General features: G+C 45.2%; 1 protein-coding gene across 1 annotated transcript; it reads right to left on the reverse strand.

Annotated features, from left to right (window-relative positions):
* Positions 1-88: 88 nt before the first annotated feature.
* Positions 89-21,158, reverse strand: zgc:63587 (uncharacterized protein LOC393431 homolog). Its single transcript, XM_034542020.1, has 12 exons — positions 20,942-21,158; positions 15,876-15,922; positions 15,347-15,446; positions 15,169-15,255; positions 14,646-14,769; positions 13,412-13,546; positions 13,121-13,238; positions 3,877-3,978; positions 3,547-3,692; positions 3,267-3,350; positions 3,115-3,172; positions 89-552 (listed from the first exon to the last, which is right to left on the reverse strand). The coding sequence occupies exons 2-12, from the start codon at positions 15,900-15,902 to the stop codon at positions 487-489; spliced, it is 1,047 nt and encodes a 348-aa protein (XP_034397911.1). The 5' UTR covers positions 15,903-15,922; positions 20,942-21,158; the 3' UTR covers positions 89-486.
* Between the last annotated feature and the right edge of the window lie 324 nt (positions 21,159-21,482).

Raw genomic sequence — 21,482 nt, forward strand, 5'->3', positions numbered from 1 at the left:
AATATGAATGTAGTTTTCTTTCTACTGTCAGTTTCTAACTGCTAAACATGGCATGACATTTAAAATAAGCCCAGACTTCACACGTGTCAACTCTCTTTTCTCTGAAATTTATTTACGGAGAAAAAAAAAATGTTACGCGTAAAAACAAGTCTCTACTGAAACTTAAGAAATATGAATAATGATGTGCGTCCTGTCAACAGACAGATTTGCATACAAAAAGACAGAAAACTAAACAAGGTCATCGACACTGATGACGGCACCGTTAGATGACACTGTGAAATAGAAGGCTGGAGGGGGTTCACTCAGCGAACGGTTACATAATCAAGCACTTGACTGCACACGTCGTCTACAAATGTAACCTTTTACACATTAAAATAAGACACCACTGAAGAAAACATGGGCACATATTAAGTTCCCGGACTGAACAGTGCGATTAGTTGTAGTTTGGCACCGACATTAAAGATTGTGCAGCACGGCGTCTCCCTTTCACTCGTCTGATTTCATCTTCATCTGTGCCTGCATCTGAGCGATCATCTGCTGCATGCGTCTCAGCTACAGAGAGAGAAGAGACATAATTGATTTATATATCTTAAAACATATACAGTATTTCAACAAACAGCCCTGCAAGTTTTTCCCTTGATATTTCTTTGCTTATGCCAGTGGAATGATGTTGGGACACAGTTCAGAAACGGCTCAGTGAACTTTACATTTCCAACCCATCTTGCAGTGGGCGGACTTCCTCTGCAGGGAGGTGAAGTGTTTCATGCTTGTGAAAAAGTATCTTATTTAGAAATAAAAAAGCAAGAGAGCTGAGTAACCAGGAGATTGAGTGATATTTAGAGTGTTTAAAAGTAGAGTTACTCAAAACAACATCAACAATTGTTGATTCAGTTTTACTTCATAACCACCATGAGGCGGCGATATAGTTTAAAGATGCCGCCCGAGGATTTGGCGTAGGAGGACGGTGGTCACACACACACGTGTACATATATATATATATATATATATATATATATATATATATATATATATATATATATATATATATATATATATATATATATATATATATACACACATACACATATATACATATACATATACTTAGAGAAAAAGTTGTTCCAAAGTGTTATACCATGAGATACATTACTGTAAATAAATTAAACAGATGGTCATCACTCAATCAAAAGGAGAAAATCAATATGTTTTAATATGTAATAACATCCTATAATCAAAATGTATATCAGCAGTTGAATTGAGATTGTTTAAAAATGAATGAAGTATAAAATCAATGTCAAACAATAAATTAATAATTGTTGAAACGTAAACAGACAACAACAGTCACTGAGAAGGCAGCAATGGCTGATATCATAACCTGCTTTATGAAGCATCAATGGTCACGCCATCAAACTCCCATGTAGCTTTCTTTAATGTCTATCGCCATCTGGTGGCTCGGAACAGTACTTCAAATTAAACCCACATCATGGAGCCTTTTCTTTGTTTCTCTGAGATGTGTGTGTGTGTGTGTGTGTGTGTGTGTGTGTGTGTGTGTGTGTGTGTGTGTGTGTGTGCGTGTGTGTTTTTAAAATCTGAACTACTAAAATCTTAATGACTGCAAACATTGGGATCCATTCAAACCTAAGTGAATGTTTAGTTTCTATTAGAAACTTTATTCTTGATATTTATTACATTTATATTTTGCTTGTCATCTACACAGGGAGACACATTTGACAGCGTGCCTGCTGCGCACTGACATCACCAGTTAACTTGAACTAATTAAATATTGGGAACCTTTAATTAAACAACAGTTATTTATGAGGAAACTAGGAACCTGTAAAATAAAGTTTTACGGTTTCATTTGTAGTTCATACATCAGGGTTCCCACTCGTTTCTAGAGATCATTTTCCAAAAAATTGACATTTTCAGGTCTTACAGGACAAGTGAGTATTATGCAACAACAATAGCTGGTAATCTGTCCTCCCAGTCTACCCTGACAACACGTAAACAAATGGACCGCTGTCTCCCCTCATAACTGAGGTTATTCCCACCATAAAACTGGGCCAGGACATCCAGGCAGGAAGTGATGGCATATCCTGCCCCTTGGGCACATTGCTTACAAACAGCTCTGATTGGACCCCACCTGCCCACCCGCTCACTAGGGTGCACTATGGGCGCACGGCAGCAGTAACACAAACAGGCCAATCAACAGCAGTCAGGAAACAGGTTATTGCCGGGGGACTCGTAGGCTCCCAAAATGTAAACAATACATATGGAGGATATGTATACACATTGGAGGGTTGGTAATAAATTCTTCTTCTCCTCTTTCTAACATTTAGTCTGTAGCCAGTCGAGTCATAACGTTAAGTGTTACGATGCCATATGTACAACAACGATGACGCAGCAGTTTTTCTGCTCGTCCAGGGTGAGTCTGCATTTACTACAACGCCCACAGACACAGATCATTACACCTTCTACAAGTGCCTTATGATTTCACCTCAGGAATTACTTTTGCCAAATTGTTTAAGTTTCCAAAACAAAATGTTCCGGTGATACACCCACCTGACTCACTGTAATTATGATTTTACACATTAAACTATATTTTCTCCTGGGACTAACAAATGGCGAAGATCTGCATTCCTTTTGTGTGGTTCCGTAACTTTAACGATAACCAGTGCGGACGCGTGTTTTATTAAAATGCATTAGTTATGTTGAACACAACAACCCAAAAAAATGACAATGGTCGTCAGTAATGGGAGTTGTACGCGCACATTTACCGGCCTTTGCAAAAGCACCGGATTGGTCCTTTAAGTGCTGTTGCCAAGTGTTAAACGGCTACAATTGTACTTTTTGTGCAAAGAAAAAATTGAAGAACTGTTGATTTTTGTCACCCTATTTTTTGGATGTTGGAGAGTTGCATTATGAAGGCAACAAAGTCAGTAAGAAGAGGAGGACCAACGACTCTAAACATATGGCACGTGTAATATTAATATGAAAATAATCTGGACCTATCCTTTACTGTTTTTGAGGCCTGCCCATCTGTATCTACAGCTATCCACCTGTCGGGCCAACTGACACACATTTTAGTGAGACGAGAAGCCGTGCGTGCGTTCTCACCTCTGCCTCCTTCTGCAGCAGGATCTGGTCTTTGTCCAGCACGTCCTCGTCCGCGGCCCTGCAGAGAACCCAAAAGGAGCTGGTCAGGAAACCTTGCGTGCCAGAGCGGCTCATGTGCTGATGGAGAGATATCGAAGAAACCAGCGTCTCACCTGCCCGTTCGCTTCAGCCTCTCCGAGCGGAAGTTCTCGTAGTGCAGATCCTGGGTTACCTCCTGCAGGTCTTGCATGTGGGTCCTGTAACGAAACAAGAGATGCGATCCTTTCTTAACACACTGGGAGGCAGTAGAGCTTCGCTGCAAACTATTTAATTAGCTGATTTTTTTTACAACCGGCTTAACGAGGATAAAGTTCTGTCTGTCGATGGTTTTTAAAAGGCTTTCCTTCCGAGTGTCCTATTACCGAAGCAGTTTTATTGCCGGGGGAGACTCACACAAGCATGGTGCGTAGTTTGAGGAAGTCATTGTGTTCGGGGTTCTCCACCTCAACTACTCCCCAGGGGTACAGGCGACCACGGATCTTCTTCCCCTTCACCTCAATCAGCTGGTTGGAGCCAATCACAGCAAAGGGAATGCTCGCCTGGGAGGGGACGATAAAAAGGTCAGATGATCCCAAAGAGAGAAAAAAAGTCCGAGGAGGGGGATGTAGAAAATAAAAGGAGGGGAGGGGAAGCAGGGACGAATCGCTAAACCAGCAGAGGGAAGTGTCTGTGACGCAGCTCTGTGTCTGCCAGCATCAGCTGTGCGTGTCCACTCCCTCTCACCTTCAGGACCCGGGTCTGCTCCTTGAACTCCTCGTCCTCGTCAGAGTCTGCGTCGGGGAGCTGGTAGATCCGGATCCCTTGCTCTGCGATCTCGTCCAGGATCTGTGAGGTGCAAACGGGAGGAAAAACACGGGGTGAGCCGGCAGCGGTGGTGACCTCATCGCAACCTCCCAACGTGCAGCGGTGTCACTGCAGACACTAGCGGAGGGTCAGTTGGACTTTTCTATGAACAATCTCGATTGTGAACGGACCAGAAAGCAATCGAGAAAGTAAAAAAACAAAAAACATTTTCACTGTCAAAACCCTTAAGGACCGTTTCTTCTAATATCTTTGACACGCTTCATTTTCAGTGTCGTAGATGCTCATCATCTATATAGTTTTTTAAGTTACTTATCCATAAGCTCTTCTAATTGTACTGGAGTTAACCTTAATTTTAATAACACTGACAATATAACCGTAACTTAAAGTCACTTCAAGCTACAGCTAATTCCCCCTGGCACAGGCTTCCATAATTTATCTAAAATACATTCTAATATATATATATATATAAAAAATAAAACATGTGCGTTATAATACTGTAAACTGAGTCATATAAAATAACAGGTTGCGCTCTGACCCCAACAGAAAGTAAGAGAGTCCTATAGACTAATAGGAGGGTGCGAGCGAGTACCAGTTGTTGCAGCAACACATTTTAATTAAAGCCCCCCTGCGGAGGACAAATGGGGGCGAGACAGAAAGGGTAGACTGGTGAAAAAATAATAATGGCTTGTGTGTGTGTGTGTGTGTGTGTGTGTGTTTCGGAGTCACAAAGTTCTCACCCCCGCTTTATTCATGGGGTCAACCGGTGGAGTTGAAACAATCAGAGCTTTCTTTCCCGCTACCTCTGGGACAGATGTCAGTATTTATTATTCTAAACATCAAAAGCTGCATTTTTTCTTTTGTTTTTGCCACAGGACATTTAAATCCACAATGTAGTCTTGTGTAAGGGAGTCAAAAAATGTCAAGTATTGTTTTCCTGACTTTTATTTTGGCGGTGGGTGGGGGGGCAAGACTTTCATGTACTGCAGTGTACAACAGGACAGTGGTCAGTCAGCCAGGAGCCTGGGAAGTGAGCGCAGGTTTTCCTACAGAGCTCCTGTTTGAGCCTCTTGTTATGGCTGCCGCTTGTTTTCTCAGTGAGCTCAATACGCGAGATAGAGTGTGCGAGTGCGTGTGGAATCGCTCATTGTTGTGCAGCAGATCTAAAAACAAACAGGACTCATGAGCAGAGCCTGACTCAGGACCTCCTTCTCCACCGTTCCCCTGAAAACATACAAGATTTACAGATGCGTAAACACCGCACTCGTGGGGCATGAGCGAAGACAATTTTGGGAAACTCTGCACTCAGTGTGAAAATAAACACAAGTGGCACAATGGCAGGAAAAAGAAGAAGAAACAAACAACAAATCCAGTCACACAAGCAGATAAAGTCGACACAAAAAAAGAAATGCCGTAAAACATGAAGAAAGAATGTAATTATAAATAAATCAAACAAAGACCACTAACAAGTTAAATGAACCACCAAGAAAAACATATTCTATGAAATGCAAAATACCATTAAATGTCTAGAAACGATATATGATCACCACGCAAACACAAGTCCGTTGTCTGCCATCATCTGTTCCATCAGACCTCGGTGAGCCAAAAGCTGCTAGATGGCTGTTTACCTGCATTAGTCTGTTCGGCAACGTGTGCTTAGCGTGGCCCGACACCTATAATCAAGACCTGGAAGGGATCATGGGCTGTCAAAATCACTGCCTGCTCCAAATCCCTGTAGTCTCTCCTGTTGATTTACTGTGCACAGTGTAGGCCCTGATCTCTGATGAAACTTCAGTCTCTACTTCGCAGAGCTGTGTGTTTACCTTGGCACACAGATGTTGGCAGTGTGAGACATTTTGATTTTATGACCATCCTGTTCGTCTATAATACCCACCCCTCCCCGTGCTGTTATGGTTGGCCGTGCAGGTCCACTCATTGCAAACAATGCCACGCAAGACTCGGGCCTCGGTATTAATTGAAAAAGGAAGGCAAAGATTTACCGCCTCGCGTTTCTGGCTCACATCTCCGAACGTAGAGCATTGTTGGTGGAAAAGATTATTCCGTCATGTCGGACAGTTATGATAAGTGAGAGTGGGCGGAGACGGCTAGAAAACGGGTTAGAAATGAGACACCGTTTGTAGGTGAAGCCTGTGTGTTGTTGTTTTTCAGTAAACAGACAGGACTTGCTTCACTTCTCAGAATAAAAGCTACACTGTGGCGGTTATGTGTTGCCCCAAATATAGCATACCCGCAGGCCTATACATAGATATAATTACACAGCTGGGGGGGGTGGGCGGCGGTGGCAGCGACGTCGTGGGAGACATGGCGAGGCAGTTTTTTTTCTGCAACCGCACGGCAGGTTTAACCGAAGCCCTCCCATCAAAACAAAACGCAAAGCCACCATTACGGGGAATCAGCTTCATCGCGTCAACCCATGAGAATAATATTTTCCGGGATTGGTTCATCCTTCACAAGCACAGAAAAACAAAACATGAATGACTCAAAACACCCGCTAAGCGATGACCAACGACAATGGCAGAAAACAAGAAGCCTTTTGGAAGAATAAAAGGAAAAAAAAAGAGCGCAAATGAGACAAAAGACGGGGATTGTGGTTCAACAGGTAACCGCATGCACAAGCACGCGCACACGCACACGCACACAGCGTGATTACGGAGGTCAGAGCGGAGCCTCCTCTGGCCTGGTTTGGTGTTTGTATCCATTGGGCTAAAACTCTAAAGCAGAGAGAACAATACTTGGAAGTAGAAAACATGAACCAGAGCACTTGGTAGAGGTAGATAGAGGGAGAGAGAGGTAGAGAGGGAGAGAGAAAGGGAGAGAAAGAGTCCAAAACACAAAACAATCAAACAATACTAATCAACCCTGACTGAGAAGAGCAAGGATCAGGAATTCAGAGGGAACCGGACCGGCAACACGTTTACGTCACGTTTATGTAACCTCGCGGCTGTCTGCCAGCTTCTAGAAGAGTGACCATGGGGCCATGGGGGGGTGGGGGCATCGTTGCCATTAGAAGTAGTAGATCTGCTAGAGCCTTCAGTCGCTTTGGAAACGTGTGCCATACTGAGAAAAAACACCTTGAGGCGACAGGGGCCCTCTTTTTCCAAGACTTTATGAGAGTTCATTAAAAGGAGAAAATCCTGGCCACTGCGAGGAGTGTTTGATCCTTTCCGCCGAGTGTTCTCTCCGTCCTTTACGAGATGTCGGTGAATGAAACGGCCACTTACTTTGTTCGTTCCGGTGACACACGTATGCCGCTTATGGCGTTATTGCAGATGACCTAAGAGCTGGAGACACAAACGCCTCCAGTGACTGTATTTCCACAGTTCTATGGTGGAGGTGGCACCTGACACAAAGACCACCAGCACCATATCTAATCTCTAAAGAGAAGAGCTGCTATTTCACACAAACGCTGTTGATTACGTATGCGTGGTCATTTTAGGCCGTCACCTGCTCACTAAATTTAACCCGAGCCCAGCTATTTAATTACCAGTCAAGTAATGATCTGTAAAACAAATATTCCAAAGGGAAACCATGTTTACTTCATGTTTCCATCTCATAGAAAGTAGAAATACTTATTCCACTGCAGCTAAAGCGTCCAGCGTCGGTCTGTCTCATGTCCGAAAAGACATGAGACAGACCTGAGACTGATGAGACTGTCCAGCTAATAAACTGTAAATTATAAACTCTGGACAAGGAGACGTGCGTTCTCTTCCCACATGAAAATAAAAAGGGCAAATACACACTTGATAAATAATGAAATGCCGTGATGAGTACCAGTCCAGAGTGGGAGAAAAGGTTGTTTTCAAGAGGTTGCTCCACCATGTTCTGCCAACAAAACAGGAGTTCACTACTAAATTAAATTTAAAGCGATATAAAAAAAGCCATATGTATAGCTTTCAAGGGAATCTGCAAAGAAATATAAATATTTAGAAAGAGTACTGAGTCACTGTGATTGATCTTTCAGCACATATTACAAACCTCAATTCTTTAGTTTCCAAACTGATTCGCTAACCTTAAAAACACATGAGAACAAATGCTTCTGTCTTGACCGGAAATCCCTTTGGAATAACTGGCACTCTGGGGGGGGGGGACAATACCTGAGCTAGGGGGGAGGGCTTTAGACCTTATACCAGCCTCCTACACAAACACACACACACACACACTTTCACATACACAGAGCCGGTATAATCCGAGTGTACGTGCGCGGAGCGGAGCCTTGCAGCTACAGGTGGCCGGTGGATCACCGCGGACGGAGGACAGACCTTCAGAACCAACGCCCCGGGGGAAAATCCCTCGGACCTTCCCCCAAACATCATCCCCCCCCTCCTAGAAGTACAGCACTGACACGAAGCAAACAATACCGTTCTGTTCACGGGATTAAAGACACTCGCATGAAACACACATTCCAGATATGTTCAGTCAGTTGAGTCTGAGAACCCGAGTGGACAGTCCAGACTGGAACAGACCGGGCGGGGAACAGCTGGGTTTGTCGGCACTGACAGAAAGTACATGGTGGGGAGGGGTCACCGCCACCATGGCAACGTGAAGGCTTCATATAAATTATGGGGATCGACACGCTTGTACACACACACACACACCCATTGTCTGGGGCGAAGTATTAGTCCGGTTAAGACCACCCACTTCTCCCTCTGATCAAAGCACAGTGCGCCTATTCATGTAATCTTGTATCGACGTGAGAAGGGGGACGGTGCAGGTTCAGTGTTTCACGCACACATCGGGGGCTTTTTTTGTGCGACTCGAAAGGGTCACTGACAAAAAGGGCGACCCTGTTAGCGGGTGGCGGCAAAGCCCAGAAGCTGCTGTTACATGTCGACCTTCTCGCGGGGAAACCTGCTCCTTTCACACTGAACTTTCTTTACTCGAGAACAGACGAAAGCGTGTAACAGAGGGGGGGAAAGCGCATATTTATTGTGTTAAAACCCGCAGAGGCGTGGAGCATGCCCTGGCACAATGACCGCAGGGGGGCAGAAAAATAAATACATCCGCGTGTTTGAAACACTGGCCGGAAAAAGGACCAGGCACAAGGTGACGCGCGCGCGCGCACACACACACACACACACACACACACACACACACACACACACACACACACACACACACACACACACACACACACACACACACACACACACACACACACACACACACACACACACACACACACACACACACACACACACACACACACACACACACAGTGAAGTAATCACCACTCGACCTTTACTCACGGGGTCGCCTGCTCAGACGTGTACAAAGAAAGAGTTGAACATCCTGTCAATGCGGGGGAAACTGCGACAGCGCCTTGGCCGGAGGCGGGGCAGAGAAAGGTGAGAGGAGAGGAGATAAGGAAGACGAGTGAGGACACTGAGGGGAGCGGAGGGAGGACGAAGGGGCTGAACTATTGTCTGCGGCTTTGTGCGAGAGGGCATAGGGAGGTGGAGCGGGGTTCCCCAGCCATTGCCGACCTCTGGCTCCGGAGAACCGCATTCAAGCCTTGGCACAGAAGAGGAGGCGTCACTTCCATTGGGGTCGAGGTCGGCTTCTGCTAACGTTCAGAATAAAAAGGGTCAAACACTTTCTCAGAGCTTATTGTTGTACGCCGTGTGTTTCTGTACGTTCTTACAACTAATTATATACTTTACATTAATGAGGACCGTTTTCAAAAAGCACATTGAACTTAAAAAACTTAAAAAGGACCATTTTACCCCGAGAAATAATAATAGAAAGTAAGTGAGCAAAATCAAAATCTTCAATCAAGTAAGGGTGCAACTAATGATTATTTTCATTAGCGATTGATCTGTGGATTATTATCTCAATTATCTTTCTGTCACAATATTTCCTAAAGCCAATGTCTTTTAAATGGTTGGCCTCACGACCGAGAAGCTGGATCTGGAGAATCTTAAGACAAAAGTGATCTCCGATTGTTTTTCTGCCATTTGACGAACCGATTAATCTAGCGATAGAATTGTATCGGGAAAACAAAACGAAAAAAACAAGACACAAAAGCACTGCTCTGTTCAGACAGAGTGGGTATTTGTATGTTTTTGCCTCCATCAGGATTCCAGTCCAAACCAGCTGGGTATGGTTCCTCTAAGTTCAAACAGGAAAAACCGCCAGTGAACCAGTTTGAGACTAAAGCCCAGCACAGGATATGACTGAGAGGACCCAGACTGAGAGGATCAGTCCCTCAATATACCCTCCTCGGGGGAACTTATGAGCTCGAGGAAATTGGCATTAGAGCAAATAACAAGAAGAAAAAAAAAAGACACAAAGAGGCGGAGGAAGAAAAGTACGAGGCGGAAGAATGAGGCACTGCAAGAAGAGGAAGGACCGAGCCGAGAGGAGAGCAGAACCAAGAGGATGAAACCTGGAAGATTTGTCCCGAGAGCCTGAGCCTCGGAAAGGCAGCAGGTTGCGTCCCGTCAGTGGAACCGTCTGGACACAGGAAACCTGTATTGTTCTGTACAAGCTGCTTCCCCCTAATAATGAGAGAAAAGGACGAACGCTTTCAAACGGTGAGAAAAAGTGCCCTTCGGAGGAAAAAAAAAAAACTAATAAATACTGTGGGAGGACCGCTGGGGGAAGGGGGGAGATCAATCATCCTCCAGCACCGGGGCTTCGTGGCAGGTTCCTGGCAGCCCGCGACTGTATGGGAGGACTCTTAGGCACGTATACCTAAGAACCACTTCAGCTAATCTGATAGGACCGACTAATACGTTTGTTCTTCTGAGAGACACTCAAGCAGACAAATGAGCATTGCTGCATTCACAATACGTTCACAAGCATGCAAAAAGAAAACAGACTACTGTGATAAATGAGTCGAGAGAGAGAGAGCAAGAGAGAGAAAAAAAGAGAGAATTTTCTATGGATACTACTTCCTCGAATAAGAAGTCACACCCTGAATGAAAATTAAATGAAATAAGATACCTATTTAGAGATATGGCGGCCTTTTAAGAAAAAAGAACACCAATACAGTTTTGTTCAGTTTTGGTCGTAGCTTGGACTGAATAAGAACAAAGCAGCACTGCTGCATGCATTACTCCCTGTCCTGGCATTTGCTTTACATATTTGCATGTGAAAGAAAACAGTTTGGGGTTACACACAGGAAGACATTCAGGTTTCACCAGCAGGAATTTAGCTGCAATTTCTCTAAAATTAAATGCATAAGAATGCAGCCGGGTTCTGTTGATTTACATCAGGGCTGCGGGCTGAAACTTCAGACTGCACAGAAGCACAAATTGAGATGGAGATAAAGGTTAAATGCCCTCTTTAGGGACACATGGTGCTGCGTCTACATGTGGGGCAGATGGCTCAATTAACCCTCTGTAATTCCTGAGACTCGTCCAGCGCTTTCATTAGATACACTCAAACGAAATAAAACGTAAAAAAGTAAAAGAAATTTTAAATAAAAAGTGTAGAGAGAAAAAAAGGCAGATTTCTTAATTGCTTGAATTAGAAAACGTATATATTTGGTGTGTGCCCTACGTGTGTGGGCCTGTGTGTGCGTGAGTTTGTCCATTTTGGCGAACTCATTAGCTCCTTAGTGTGCAGTGGGAAATGTCTGTTAAGGGGACACTTAGCGGAGCATGTGAACAGACTGTCGAGCAGTTCTACAGTAAGTCGGTCGGATCCGAGCGATATTGTTTCTGTAATTCCTGTCCGCTGCCGTTGCCTACGTTCTTTTTTTCTATGATATCTATCGGAATGAAAAGCAAATACATGAAGAAAATGAAACTGCCAGCTGGACCAGAAAGCCAACAGGCATGTGGGTCGAGGGGGGGGAGGGGACGGGACGGGACGGGACGGGACGGGAAACACGGTTTTGTTCATCTGAAGTGCCAGAGGAACACTGACGGTTTTAAGGAAGGTCAAAGCACAAAACAACTCGACGGAGCACAATTCAACGGGGGCAGGTCCCTTCAGGACAACGCAGCAGAGGAATTTCACCTTTCATGCTTTGGGAGGGAGGGGCAACATACACATGAGCAGAGTAGGGGGCCTCTCGCTGCCCCGGTCTGGACTCACACCTCACTGATATATGTAATGTAGTCGGTTATTATTACAGTTGAAGCATACATTTATTTATTACCACTGTTTCTTTTGTCTCGTCGTTGTTTTGTCCTCGGGAGGCACACGTGAAATCTTGTCGTCATAAAAGATCACTGTGTGCGTCCCGAGACGGTGACCCCGTTGTCTACCTCGCGATGCTGCATCAGCAATTTCGAGCACTCCGACTGCGGGGGCCTTCGAACAAAGCAGACTCGCTGCCGAGAGGGGAATGGGGCCGAGCTGGACTCCGGTCAGCCTGACACCATGCCAGACCACCGGCTCCGAGACCTCAATGAGAGGCAGGTGGGAGGTCTGGGCATTGGCTTTCCAATTAAAAGCAGTCATTTTTTCAACAGCCCATTCACTGCCCCCGCCCTCCCTCTGAACTAGTCAGATGGTTACTTTCTGGATTTAATCGTTTTGCCAAAAGCATTCAATGTTTATTGACGTGAAACTGAGAAACGCCGCCAATCCTTTATTTTTTGCTTGAAAGGTTGGAGGTGTTAGGTGAGTAGAGTCGAGCAGAGGTTATCAGCTGTGTTGCATTGCACTACTGTCTCGCCCCCCCCGCCACGCCCCACCACCCGGGCGGCAGGAAGCTGAGGAGCGAGCAGACAGGCAAACACTTTGGGTCACATCCAACAGGACGTATCTGGGATGGGTCGAGGCGTGCATGAGATGAGCTGCCTCTATATTATACACAACACTGTCTTCCTGTACATGTCCCTCCCCCATGCTTCCTCTCGCATGTCGTCCCTCCCTGTACTTGGTCGGCTGGCCGTCTCATCAGGAACACAAGGCGCATGCCGCGAATTGTCGCAATTCACGGGACACACACCAAGCTGTCGATGACGATGGAAGGGTGTTTGTTTTTTTTCTTGCTATTTTGAGCGTGATCCACTTTCTAATGGATCAACCGTATGACTGTAGACGGGACGAAAACAACGCAGTTCAAAAGTTCTCAACATCCTGGCAACATCCGTGTGCGAAGAATCAGATAATGGTGAAAGATGATTACGTGTGTGTGTGTGTGTGTGTGTGTGTGTGTGTGTGTGTGTGTGTGGAGGTCAAAACTCACCCTCCTCTTCAGGCGATCCCTCTCCCTCAGTGTCAGCGTGTCGGCCTTGGCAATGACTGGGACTATGTTGACTTTGCTGTGGATGGCCTTCATAAACTCCACATCCAGAGGCTTCAGGCTGACAGAGAAAGAGATTTAGAAATAGACGGAGAACGATGAGGACACAGTGGAGGAAAAGGATTATTGAGACATTTTATTGGGGGATCAATAGATAAATAAGAATAGGATTCTTCAAGGTAAACTTCAATGTGCCGGTGCAGAGCCGACGTGGGTGGGTGCGTGCTCTCTTACCCGTGTCCAAACGGAGATATGAAGTAGAAGCAGCAGTGCACCCTGTTGTCCACGATGTGTCTTCGGTTCAGGCCGCTCTCGTCGTGGAGGTACCGCTCAAACTGATTGTCGATGTACTGGATGATGGTCTTGAAGCTGGCAATCAGAGACAAACAGAGAGACGGACGGAGAACCTTTAACATCCCGCCAAACAACCATCGACACCGAGAGTGATCATGCGCGTCATTTTGGATGCAATCGGACAAGAAGTCGAGGAGGAGCCGAGAGCCAAATATAATTTTGGACTGCCTGAATGAATCAGGGGTGTGGTTTTTATACGTCATGAGATACATTACTGCTGTTGTGACATTCTACATCTTATTTTGACATCATACGACTGACCGATTTCTCAGTTGAGGGGGTTCATGTTCCTCTATGAGCCGAGGTACCATTTAAACTCTTCTGGATAAAGAAGTTGACATCTTATATGATACTCTCACACCTAGTGATTATGACTGAGCTGGTGTGATAAAGACAACGTTTAACTGAGAAAGAGAAAGAGATGCATCAAAGGTCCGAAGGCTGCATTCGAACCTGTGATGTTCTTTCAATTTGTTAAAACCCTGCAACTGCACCGACCTTAACTGATATATGTACAGTTAAAGCGGCTATTATATATTTATATATATTATATACTGCGGACCTAAATTACGACAAGCAGGAGCTTGATTTATTAACTTTTTAATAATCTAATTATTGAGAAGGTGTCATTTCATCTCGTTCGCAGTTGTGCCGTTTTTGTTCGCCTTCTTTGGGAGAGTAAACGTACAGCCATGCGAGACAATCAACTAGAAATAGAGGAGGGCACACTGGCAGGCGGGGGAGGAAGGGGCGCACACACACACACAAATAAAACACACGTAAAGGAAATCTAGACATGGGGAATGCAGAGGGAGGAGAGGTAGCAAGTAGGGAGTTTTTGGAATAAAACTTAGATAAAAGGGAGTCGTTGAGGAGGGGAAGGATGAGAGAGCACGCCGGTACAGGAAACACATCCCAATGCCGTTCTCCCTCCCTCCCTCCTCCTCCTTCCTCCTCCTTCCTCCTCCTCCTCCCTCATCCCTCCTCCCTCCTCCTCCTCCTCCCTCCTCCTCCTCTCTCCTCCTCTCTCCTCTTCTCTCCTCTTCTCTCCTCTTCTCTCCTCCTCTCTCCTCCTCTCTCCTCCTCTCTCCTCTCTCCTCCTCCTCCTCCTCACCAGTCCTGGCTGTTGATTGCGTCGCCGTATCCGGGGGTGTCGACCACGGTGAGGCGAAGCTTCACCCCTCGCTCCTCGATCTCCACGGTTGACGCCTCGATCTGCACCGTCCTCTCGATCTTCTCTGTGGAAGCGGGAAGCACGGGAACAATTAGCGGGTGACCCTGGTACCCGAATGGAACTTTAATATATGAAATAAATAAAAACCTGTCGCAGGCTTCAAAAAGTAGGTGGATGTGAAGTCATGGGATTTGTCATCTAAAAAGAGTTTTCTTTTTTTTTCTTTTCTTATCTGCACAGATCAGGGAGGGCCTGGATAATTGTTTTTAAGCCAGAACAAGTTCTAACCTAAGTCAAGTCATAAGAAGGGACAGGGTCATATTTTCAGACTCAGGCATTCCCAACATTCCTTTTGAAATAATGCGCTGCTGGAGACATTGCGCCAGACATTTCTCTATTATTACAGTGTGCATATTTGTGTATGTGAATGCATATGTGTGTGTGTGAGTGTGTGTGTGTGTACCTGCTGCACCGGGGATGTAGCGTTCAGGGTAGAGATCAGTGAGAAACAGGCTGTTTATAAGCGTTGACTTGCCCAAACCAGATTCCCCTGGGAAAAAAACAGAATGCAGAATAAAATCTCTATTCCCAAAAGAAAATCACGTAACACTTAGTTTTAAAATAAAAGAGTGATCACTCACCTGCAACCATGAGGGTGAATTCAAACCCTTTTTTCACAGACTTTCGGTGCACTTGGTTCGGGAGGTTGGCGAACCCGACGTAACCCGCCGCATCTGGGAACTGGAGAGCACAAACAAAAGGGTACAAATTGTTCAGAATTAGGGTCCGATGCTGCAATTAACGGGGAAGTATTTGACTGGTCATATTGTGTACAAATGCGTAACGATCGCAGTTGAGCGTTATGTGATTTCCTACGTTGTACAACTCATGACCCTTTGTCATCATTTTATGTGTAAAATGTGCAAGCAAAGCGCGTCCAAGTGAGATTGATGATAATGCCTATCATTGAGATGTTTCAACAGGCAATAAAGCCTGGCCACTAAACACTTACACATGTATACAGGATATCCTCTCTGGATGACTGCGCGGGTGTGTGTGCATGAGATTAGCAGTAACATGAGCTTTAATCACTGCAGCCTTATTAGAAACCCCCTCCTGAATGCTCTGTAAAGCTGTAATGTGTGGGTGAAGTTCAGGCCTGTTACTCACCTTCGCTTTCTCCCCCGACTGAGACATCGCTGCTGCTTACTGGAAGTCTGATGACGGGGAAAAAGAGAAAGAAAAAAAGTAGTAATTAATATGTTACCAACAAATAAAATTATATATATATATATATATATATATATATATATATATATATATATATATATATACACACACACACACACACACACACACACACACACACACACACACACATACATATATCAAGAGCGCCCGCCCTAAATTTGAATTAACAAGACGACCACAAGGCCATGACAGAGCAATTAGGACAGGCACTATAGGGACCCGTAGTTTTCTTTGCATCACAAATCTTCATTAATATTATCTCGGTGACATGTGGCTCATTTCCATTCACGCCTCAGGACACGTATGTTGTAAATTGTACCAGCTCTGCTCATCGAGTAAGCGTCGCGGCGACCATTGGGGCTGCCGTGACGACCGCGCTGTTCTCCAACACTATCACGCGGAAGGAGAAGAGATTAAGTGCCCCTTGGCAACAAAGGGTGTTCCCAGACTCCCATTTAACTCTCGTCAATGCCCCCCCCCCCCCCCCCACACACACACTCTCACCCCACTCGATGACCCCGGGCAGACGACAGAGCAACAAGCCCGCTTGATAAATTAGCTACATAATGACGGAGCAGGAAGAACAGGCTCCGTTATATCACCGACACACTGGCCCTTGACAGGTGGAGTGTGATAAGCATTAGAACTAGGCAGGCCGCCGTGTGCTGCCAAACGGAGATGCACTGGTTATGTAATGCTAGTTGAAGAGGAGGGGGGTAAAGAGGTGGCATGGGAATCTGGGTTGACCTCCTGCTATTTGGCATGCGACTAATGCAGTGGTGGACACTTTGGGAAGCATTTCTCACAGTTATATCTATTAGATGGTAGTTTTTTGGGGGTGGGGGGGCTCCGTGTGATCTCTCATACGGACAGGGTGGTTTCACCGAGCCCACAGGGAGAACAATGGCTGTTTATCCCTCTGGTTCCTGAAGCCTTTCCTACACAAGGCAGCTCAGCTGTGGGGAGGAGGGAGAACACGTGCCTCACCCCTGACCATATTCGTCCCCGACCGTATTATGGGAGAGCAAGGGGGATATAAGGAGGAGGGGTGCCAGGCTGTAGGGCCACAGGGTCAAAAGGTTAACCCAGTAAAAGCCAGTTTGATTTTAAAAAAAAAGAAGAAATATATAAGCACTGAAAGCAAAAAATATCAAGATCTAGCTTCTAAAATGAGAATGTTTGATGGTTTCCCTGGTCTTATACGGTAGTAAAATGTATATATTTTGGGAATGGGCGGTTGAATGGTCAACCTGGGCTCTGGGAAAAGAAAAAAGAAATTCTGATATTTCATGGACCAAATGATTTATTGTTCAGCCCGATTGTTTCCCAATGTTAACCATCTTTCACCATCGTTTTGACCAGATGGCGGCGCTTCATAGAAACGTCGGGGAAATCCCCAAAGTCATTCAGAAACCATCTTGTGAAGAACGTGAATGAGTGTCCCAAATGTCAACACTGCCTACAATAGCTGTCAAAAAGAATGGTTGATCAGGTGGCGCCACTCCGGTCACCAAAGTCACTGCGATACATCCTCTGGGGATCATGAATCTGTTAGTAAAAGTTTGTGTAAATCAATCTAGTAAGTGTTGAGAAATTCTACTGGACGAGTTAAAACTGAGCTGCTGGTGAAGAGACAAAAAGTCACCACTATTTTTTACATTTAGTCATCATGGTTCACCCTCTGGAGAACATTGTGTATTTATATATGGTGGCCTTGTGGCAATCCGTCCGATTATTGAAGAAAATAACTTCAACTAGCGTAGCTCAAACATTAGCTTCAGCACCAAAAACAAGACGATAATAAGTGTGCTTTCATTGTTAATGGACATCTCGTTTATTGTAGCAGCCCACACAGGCGTATCACACAGCCCCCCTTCCCCCACAAGTGTTATTCCTCGACAGGCTCTGTGGGAACCAGCGTTTATCCCGGCAGCAGATTAATTAAACCGCTCCAATATCGCAGTTGTAATATCACAAAGACAACACTACAGGACAGACAAGGCAGGAGGCACACTTCAATAAGACTCTCTTAATAACGGCCATTTAATCGGCTGGGCTGCTGAGCTGCTTACACATACACACATACACGTGCACGCACGCACACACGCACGCACACGGGCACACACACACACATCAACGGGCCCAGACGTAGGGGAGATTAGAGCAGTTTGGGCCAAACGGGAATAGAAATGCCACCTTAGTCAAGCCGAAGTGCTTGGCGTGTGATGCATTTACAGTTGATTTATTGGCTGGAGGAAAGCCATGAAGGGGGCAGCAGCAGACGCAGTGGCGGGGCGGGTAGAACTATTCATCCTCACGGAGGGGCAGCGCCGAGGGCCGGCACGCCCGCTTCCCCGCGGATTAAAAGTTTTTTCTGCTCTCGTTGGAAACATTAAAAGCAATAATGGAGATTTGGTGAACTCTGTGCCACGACCGCAACAAAAAAAGAGGGTAATTCACTGGCAACTGATCACGGCAACGAGGGACCCGAGAGGTAGCGAGCATAATAAAGTGATGTTTGGCACATGAACATGGGAAGGGATGATGGGGGGGGGGGGGGGGTCCTTGGGGGACCAAAGTTAGCAGTGGTGGGAGACACTAATAAAAGTATGATACTGTCTTTTAAGCCATGGTTTTAGAAACGCAGGAGCCCAAAAACAGAGGGAGGGGGGGAGGGACAATATATATACACACACACACACTTTAAAAGCACAGGATGAGCCATTTATGATGATGGGACAGGGAAGGAAATGACTCAAAACAAGTGGGAGTCGTACAAAAATGTTATCATAACACTGTGCTTCCCACACAGCTGCTGGTCAGTACCATGAAGGTTAAGGTGTGGGGAGCGGGGCTCTGCATTGATGATCAATTGTGAAACTAACACTGTGGCGCGGTTAAAGGTGCAGGCCACATAGTTGTTGTTTGATTACATGCTTGTTGCTGGTGATAGAATCGGTAGGAATATGTTTTTTTTATTAATGGGCATTTGAATTTGAGAATATAGCAAATTAATAAATAAAATAACAGACAGATTGAATAACAAGCGTTGAATCACGACGGAGATCCCTAATCGATTATTAGTCAGGCCTAAATTGATTTCTGCTACAAGTAAAAATTAACAATGAATTAAGTCAAAGTTCTAGTTCTTTTTTTTCCACCACTAAAGAGGGAGTAGGGCCGTTCTCCATTTAATGGTATGATGTAACCTCAACCTTTTTGCTTTGCATTTATTCATCATACAAAACAATTGATTTATACTAGAAATTTAAAAAAATTGAGACATTAGGGTTAATAAATAGGACAATAATGCGAGACAAAATAAATGTGTCTCCAGAAAGTGATTTTAACTTAATGTTTATACCTTGGTACACAGGACTGCTTTAGAGCTGTTTGGGATTTACAGAATTGTTTTTGCATTAATGTAAGAAACAGAGATTCCTTGATACAGTTATTTTGATTTATAAATTCTCAGCAGAATTTTACGACACATGTTGTTACGACAGATGAATTAAGAGCATTAAGTTGCAGCCTTGAATTGAGGTAACCATGGGCTCACGATGCCTCCATTTAGTGAGGGCAAACATATTTACTTGACTGACGGCGTGCAGTGGGGTTTAAGTCATTTAAATGCCAAATAGGACGACGTCATCAGAATAAATGGATGAAAGTTATTTCAAATTGTGCGCTCCTTCAACCGCCAGAGGTATCTTGCTACGTGACTCCATCATTCAAACCTCTGACACGATGTAGTCCAGGTCCACTTGGGTCTGGCAATGTGAATCAAGATTTTGGTTCCCCCCCCTTCCCTATTCACAGGGGACACGTCCCCTCGTATAGTTAATAGGGTCGAGACAGAGGTTCTCCCCAGCCAGTCTTTTGGTGAAAGGTGAAAAGGTCAGAGAGAACGGTAAAGGTGGCTGCATCAGAGCGCCCACACCCCCTCTCAGAGATGCTGTCCCTCTGACAGCCGGGTCTATAACTACGTTGTTTCTGTGGCAAGGGGCAGCTGCCAGCCCGAGATTACATGCCCAGCGGCACTCACTGCTCAGTAAGAAAAGGAAGTGAAATATATGCATGTTTTCAGCGAGCAAAGATGGATGATAACTCTTGAATGTTGGCCCTCGGCCACATCTTAGACGGACACATAATGGGTGGACGGTATTGTTTTACCCCGCTGTTATTGTGTAAAGTTGGTCTAAACACCAAATTTGTCTCACGCAAAAAACAGGCCTTTGCGGTCAAAAGGTCAAGGATCGATCGGATGCTAGAGAGCGACTTCCTGGGTCCAGGAATGTGACACAAAGCAGGGTTTTCACCGGAAAAGTGTGGAAGTCAATGCTTTGAAGGGCACGCCTGCTTGGCTGATTTTATTTATTGTATTGCTTATATAAAGGGGACTGATTTAGGTGTATGTAGAGGCCAAGTGAAGTTTGGGGAGTTCCCTACAGTTATCAAGTATGGACTGGAACAATGGGACAATAAATGGGCCCAGAAGGCATTGAGTGTTTTCGTTTAATCATAAAAAGCTATATGTTCATCAGTTGTGGTGAAACATATTTACTGTTGTGTAAAATAACTGCGGAGATTACAAATCAGTGCTTCGGCCACTGGATAGGGGGAGAGTGAAGGCCTCTGCAACAGTTGGGTGTCCACCACACCCAGTCTGACAGACACTGGCTGAGTTTACCACATCCACTGGGACCAGGACGTTTTCAGTTCTTCGGACGCGAAGGAATACCGAGTTTCCTTAAAACTGGGGGTTCTTCCTAAAAAAAAAGACTTTCGAGTGTCATGCGCCCATTGAAACGTTGTCAACGCTCTACATGTCAAACTTTTCGCAAGCAGTTGCTCCCGCGCCTGGTGTCGTGTTGCCAGCAAGACTTCAATGGCCTCTCCGCTGTCTTCTCCCCCCCTCCCCGTCTCAAAGCCCAGACCAAAAAGAAGACGGACATAAAACCACAACCCACGGAGCAGTTCCTTACCTGAGCGTAACTTTGAACAATAGTGAATCAACAGGAGCGTTTGCCTCTTGCCGCTGTCCCAGCCCAGGAAGGGAAACCCGGAAACCGTCCCCGTGAGTCGGCTCCGCCCTCTTCCCTGAAGGCGAGTCGTTTGAGTTGTTTTCTTTTTTTTCTCGCTGCGCCACTGGCGCCATTACGGTTCAACGGCCAGGACGGCTGACCCGCAAAACATCGTTCCGCTTGGGATCCAACATGGCCGCCCAAGTGTGACAGTTTCCTTAACAATTCACCCCCGCCAGTAAAAAGACATTCTGCCCCCCTTCCCCCTGTCGACCCGTGACTTCGTGGGAATGTTTCATCAGTGATCAGTGTTTTGTTCATACATGTACGATTACACTCTATGAATGACCCAAACGTGTCTATAAAATATTAAAATCCACTGAATACATTATGTTATATCCAGTGGACAACAATAGCCTGCGATGCTTAAATGTTACACATGTTGTACTATTTTAAATTCCAATGGAATTTCACTTTATTCTAATAATAAATAAAAACGTCA

Source organism: Cyclopterus lumpus, chromosome 9 (genome assembly GCF_009769545.1).
Source record: "Cyclopterus lumpus isolate fCycLum1 chromosome 9, fCycLum1.pri, whole genome shotgun sequence".
NCBI classification, from domain to species: domain Eukaryota; kingdom Metazoa; phylum Chordata; class Actinopteri; order Perciformes; family Cyclopteridae; genus Cyclopterus; species Cyclopterus lumpus.

Coding starts and splice junctions, on each gene's coding strand:
- zgc:63587 (XM_034542020.1), bottom strand. CDS start 15,902: ATGTCTCAGTCGGGGGAGAAAGCGAAG. Junction 13,239..13,411: donor ATATCTCCGTTTGGACACGG/GTAAGAGAGCAC, acceptor TTTCTCTGTCAG/CCTGAAGCCTCTGGATGTGG. Junction 3,979..13,120: donor GGGATCGCCTGAAGAGGAGG/GTGAGTTTTGAC, acceptor TGCACCTCACAG/ATCCTGGACGAGATCGCAGA.